This window comes from Sphaeroforma arctica (assembly GCF_001186125.1).
Source record: "Sphaeroforma arctica JP610 unplaced genomic scaffold supercont1.1266, whole genome shotgun sequence".
In the NCBI taxonomy this organism is placed as follows: domain Eukaryota; class Ichthyosporea; order Ichthyophonida; genus Sphaeroforma; species Sphaeroforma arctica.
The window spans coordinates 1-5249 of record NW_014039292.1 but is presented as its reverse complement, the minus strand read 5'-3'; the positions used below and the strand labels follow the sequence as shown (position 1 = coordinate 5249).

General features: G+C 41.2%; 2 protein-coding genes across 2 annotated transcripts; both read left to right on the top strand.

The window, feature by feature from the left end:
- The first annotated feature begins 268 nt into the window (after positions 1-268).
- On the top strand, positions 269-3528 carry SARC_10484 (hypothetical protein). Its single transcript, XM_014295469.1, has 5 exons — positions 269-442; positions 978-1261; positions 1745-1917; positions 3071-3148; positions 3344-3528. The coding sequence occupies exons 1-5, from the start codon at positions 411-413 to the stop codon at positions 3479-3481; spliced, it is 705 nt and encodes a 234-aa protein (XP_014150944.1). The 5' UTR covers positions 269-410; the 3' UTR covers positions 3482-3528.
- Positions 3529-4498: 970 nt separating this feature from the next.
- SARC_10483 (hypothetical protein) lies at positions 4499-5185 on the top strand (the record flags this gene model as incomplete). Its single annotated transcript, XM_014295468.1, has 1 exon — positions 4499-5185. A coding segment is annotated over exon 1 (489 nt), but the record flags the coding sequence as incomplete, so codon positions are not given.
- Between the last annotated feature and the right edge of the window lie 64 nt (positions 5186-5249).

Sequence of the window (5249 nt, the reverse complement as noted above, 5' to 3'; positions counted from 1 at the left end):
TATATATATATATATATTCATATATTTATATACATCTATGTATATTTGTATATTTGTATATTTTATTATATATCTAATAATTATATATATATGTACGTCTATATATATATATAAATATAATATTTATATATATATATATATATAATTATTAAAATTCTAACTCCCAATACTAATTTCCTATTCCTAAGGTTCTAACGTGTATTTCTGTGCTCGGTTGTGTAGTCAGATTCACATACCTGTTTGTCTCTTGTCCCTGTTCTGACTAAATAGAATCCGGGACGGACTTTGGCACCCGAGTGGAAATAAAAAACGTAAACGGAACTCGACATTTACGGAAAGCCATCGAATACGAAGCGCAGAGACAGATTGAGATCATCGAAAGCGGCGCTCGGGTTCTGCAGGAGACACGCATGTACTCGCCCAAGGAAAACGTAACCCTCCCGTAAGTCCGTACAACTATTCTAACGCCTAGAGAAAACGTATCTCTCAGTCAGCATACGTATTCGTTTGCCGAGAAAAAAAATGTAACCCTCCCATGAATTAGTGTACCAATTCTTTCACTCAGAGAAGGCGTACTGCTTCCGTATGTCTGTATACATATTCTTCACTACCCTATGAGTTAAGATAGCATCGACTCCCTCACTGTGATCTGAGCATATGTCACTGTCACACTGGTTATATACTTTCCATCGATGTTGTACACACACCCGCTTTGTCTGAGCACTCCCCCTTTATTCTTCTGCACTCGCACCGTTGGTACTGAATACGCTGACTATTCAGCTACGCTGTTGAGTCTATCATCTGAAGAAACACTATACACGCTTTAACATGAGAGGTCTCGGAGACAAATGCACTACAATACACGCACATGTATTCATTATACATGCCACACACTCGTCCATAAACAGCCCCACTCGCCTCTGTTTTCTAAACCCCCTAAACCTTACGAACCATAAACCCTAAACCCCAAACCCCAGCATGCGATCGAAAGAGATCGCCAAAGACTACCGCTTCATGCCTGAGCCGGATGTACCGTCCCTTGTACTCACGCCTGCGTATGTCGAGAGCATCCGCTCCAGTCTCCCAACACTCAGCACCGACCTGGCGTCGTACATGTCCGCCAAATACGGGCTTAATCCGTCACATGGTGAGATAATAAGCGCTGACGCTGAGGTGCTGGAGTGCTACGAGTCACTGGTGCGGCAGGGCAGCAGACGTGACTCGAGTGCTGTGGGCAAATGGATGTGCTCCGAAATCCTAAGTACGATGTGTGTCTCATTCTTAAGATGATATATATCTTACTTGAGATGGTATATATCTATGTCCATGCGTGTTGCATTCTTAAGATGATATATGTCTATGTTCATGTGTGTTTCATTCTTAAGATGATAAATATCTATGTTCATGTGTGTGCTTGTTGGCTAGGGCAGAGACGTGCTCGAAGCTGTTTAGGGGGATAGATTATAGTATAATCTGTTCCAATATTTTCCTCCATTTTTATTGAGTGTAGTGTAGGAACCATCTACACACACACACGCACAGTACACATGCACCACAACCTGACCATTTCTTTTTTTTTGTCCTGTAAATAGGTGCACTCAACAACAACAAGACGTACAGTACACATGCACAACAACCTGGCCATTTCTCTTTTTGTCCTGTAAATAGATGCACTCAACAACAACAAGACGTACAGTACACATGCACCACAACCTGACCATTTCCTTATTCGTCCTGTAAACAGGTGCACTCAACAACAAGAAAACGTCTTTCGACAAACTGGCTAGTCCCTACGACAGCCTATCGGCGCTGTATGATCTGGTGCAGCAAAACACCATCTCTACGCAAGTGTCACGCAAAGTCTTTGCGTTGATCTGCGACGGAGATATACGCACCCCTCAACAAATCATCAAAGCGGTTAGTGATATTTTATTATATATATATATGTATATGTATGTATATATATATGTGTGTGTGTGTGTGTGTGTCGTCATGTGTCGTCATGTGTGTGTATTTGAATTGGCTTTCATGCGTATATCGTGCGTACAAATCTCGCTGTCAGTTAGTCTCTGTCTAGTCGGTTGTTGTGGCTGTTGTGTACTTCTCTCTAAGTACTTGCCACGCGTTGTCCTCTGCCTGTTGTATTGCGGCAGTGTCTCATCCGTAGAGCGTGTCGGCCAAAACATTCGATTTGTTTGCGCCGGCGACTATCGCACCTCTCAGCAAACCATGGCATTGGTTCGTGGTACTCTTTACGTATGTAGGTATTTTCATACCAGTATATAGTATGTAGGTATTTTTATACCAGCATATAGTATGTAGGTATTTTTATACAGCTTATAGTATGTAGGTATTTTTATTCCAGCATATAGTGTGTATGTATTTTATACCAGCATATAGTATGTAGGTATTTTTATACAGCATATAGTATGTACGTATTTTTATTCCCGCATATAGTATGTATGTGTTTCGTTTACACATATGTGCAGTATACATGCACGCATGGATTGATATACACGCATGCATGGATTGATATACATGCATGCATGGATTGATATACATGCATGCATGGATTGATATACATGCATGCATGGATTGAATAGTATACATGCATGCATGGATTGAATAGTATACATGCATGCATGGATTGAATAGTATACATACATGCATGGATTGAATAGTATACATGCATGCATGGATTGAATAGTATACATGCATGCATGGATTGAATAGTATACATACATGCATGGATTGAATAGTATACATGCATGCATGGATTGAATAGTATACATGCATGCATGGATTGAATAGTATACATGCATTGTTGGTTTGAATAGGGGCGCATATAGGTTTCGTACACGTTGCTAGTACACGCCTTCAGATTCACATGCGCATGCACAATGCCTTGTACTTTAAACCCTATCAACATAACGATTCGGCTTTTACTAAGCCATGTATTTAATGTTGACATAAACCAACTTAGTCCTCTATTTGAATTCTCATACGATGTGATTCAAACTTATCCTCTATTTTAATTCTCATTCGATGCGATTCATTTTATTTCTTTTAGAATGACTGGGCGACAGTGTCGGACGTTTCCGCAATTCGTGACCTGTGTGCAGGCGTCATAGCTAAGAACCAGGATATTGTAAGTCTTGCGATGAAAACATGGTGCGGATATATATATATATATATGTACGCATTACAATATATATATATATATATATATATATATATGTACGCATTCAATGCTAAATTTTTTATTTGATGTGTATGTTCGTAAGTATTCGTATACATTTGTTTAGTGTCTGGATCTTCTTAACACCTCATGTTTCTCACATAGGTCACCGTGTACAAATTGGGAAAACAACATGTGTTCAAAGCATTGATTGGGAAGGCTATGAAGGAGGCGCGCGGGAAGGCTGATGCCAAAGTAGTCACAGCGCAACTGCAGAGCTTATTGGATGCTGAAAATAAATAGCTTCAACTCTGATTTAAGGATGAATAAAAGACACGTACGGATACCTACTATCACTTTTTTGGTGTTCTGATATTAGCTCGTAATAGCCTGGTTAGGCAGTTGAGCTATGAAGTGTTCAAAACTTGACCCACGTGTAGTCCAGTGTGACGAAAGATAATCCTGATCGCAGTGCATGGCTGTTCTCTTCAGGATCACGCCGTCGCTCCTTGGAGGAGGTGGGTGTCGCCATAGATCAATTTAACCATCAAATCATATGTAAATCATATATTTATCATATATCATATGCAAATCAGATGTATATCATATATGTAAATCATATATAAATCATATGTATATCATATGTATATCATATGTATATCATATGTAAATCATATGTAAATCATGCGTATATCAATCATATGTACTTCAAAAGCAATCAACCATCAATCATAAGTAATCAATCATATGTAAAAATCTACAAATTTATCGACCCAGTGTTGCCTCTGATTATTGTGCATACCACATAGAACTCCGGTGATAGTAGTAGACTCTTAGCACTTTGCATAGGTGGATATATACAAATTTGACAACGAATCGGCATACAGAGGTGGAACTGAATTGAAGCCGCAATTTTATCGAAGAACACCTCGTCATGAAGACGGACTATGTACCTAAATATAACAGTATTCCACTGTATTAAATATAATCGAATGATTATTTATTTTTTAAAGCGCCCAACTTCTTGTTGTTGCTGAGCAGAAGCCAAGTCGCCCCTGCACCAGGGCCCAGGCCCCAGGGGGCCAGCCTGCCAAATGCCAGGTGGTGTCACTGGCTGCAATGATGACCATATCGGGAAACATCCGTTTTTGGCGCTATAATGCTGTACGAGTTGCAGTCTTGCAAAGTTGCTGGGACCGTGCCCAGTGCCAGCGCCTGTGGCTGTGGGCTGTGACTCTGTGAGCCTGTGACACGAAAGTCCTCTCTAACGAACTATTTAACTATGTATTTAAATACTACAGGCACTATATGAGAGAGAAACAATGCTCGTGTGTGGACACACATGTATTACTATTGATACTTGTACCGTGTCTGTTAGGTACACCAACTGGAGCATACGCACACAAACGTTAGCCCGTTGCAGGAATCTTTGTTGACCACATGCTGATAGTGCAGGTCCATGTCTAATCTCCCTCGACGTATATAAGCTGTGCATAAACTGCATTTGTACGTACAGCTATGGCTAAAGGCAAGGGTAAATCCGCTGGTGACTTCTATAAGCCTCCCAAGTGGAAGCGAGGTGGCCGTAGCACACACAAGCACAAGACCTTTTCACCATACCCCATTGCACACACTAACACACCCCCTCTAGACAGTCCGTTTGTACTGAAGAACCTGCCTACTTGGGCGCTGGCGGATGGTCGTGATGTAGGTAGGGATGTAATCAGTACACCCGCTGGGGATATTAATAGCACACAGGGTATAGATAGCACACAACCCGCGACTGTATTTACAGACAGATATACGCCTGAGGGGGGGGTTGCTGCAAGTCCTGTAAGTGTTAAGCACGTCAATAATGCAGGGGAAGATTATTCAGAGGCCTTCGTATCTGCTCGAGTCGTTTCGTCTCCAGTGCAACCGAGTAAACCAAAGCTGAAAGCTCTATTCACAGGCACGGCTGTGCATGTGGTTGACGTCGCACACGCCACGATCCTTTATCAACAGGTGAATGCTCGCGTTCAATGTGCTGTGCCAGTGTATGCTTATCTATATTTGCTTGTGCATCGTATTC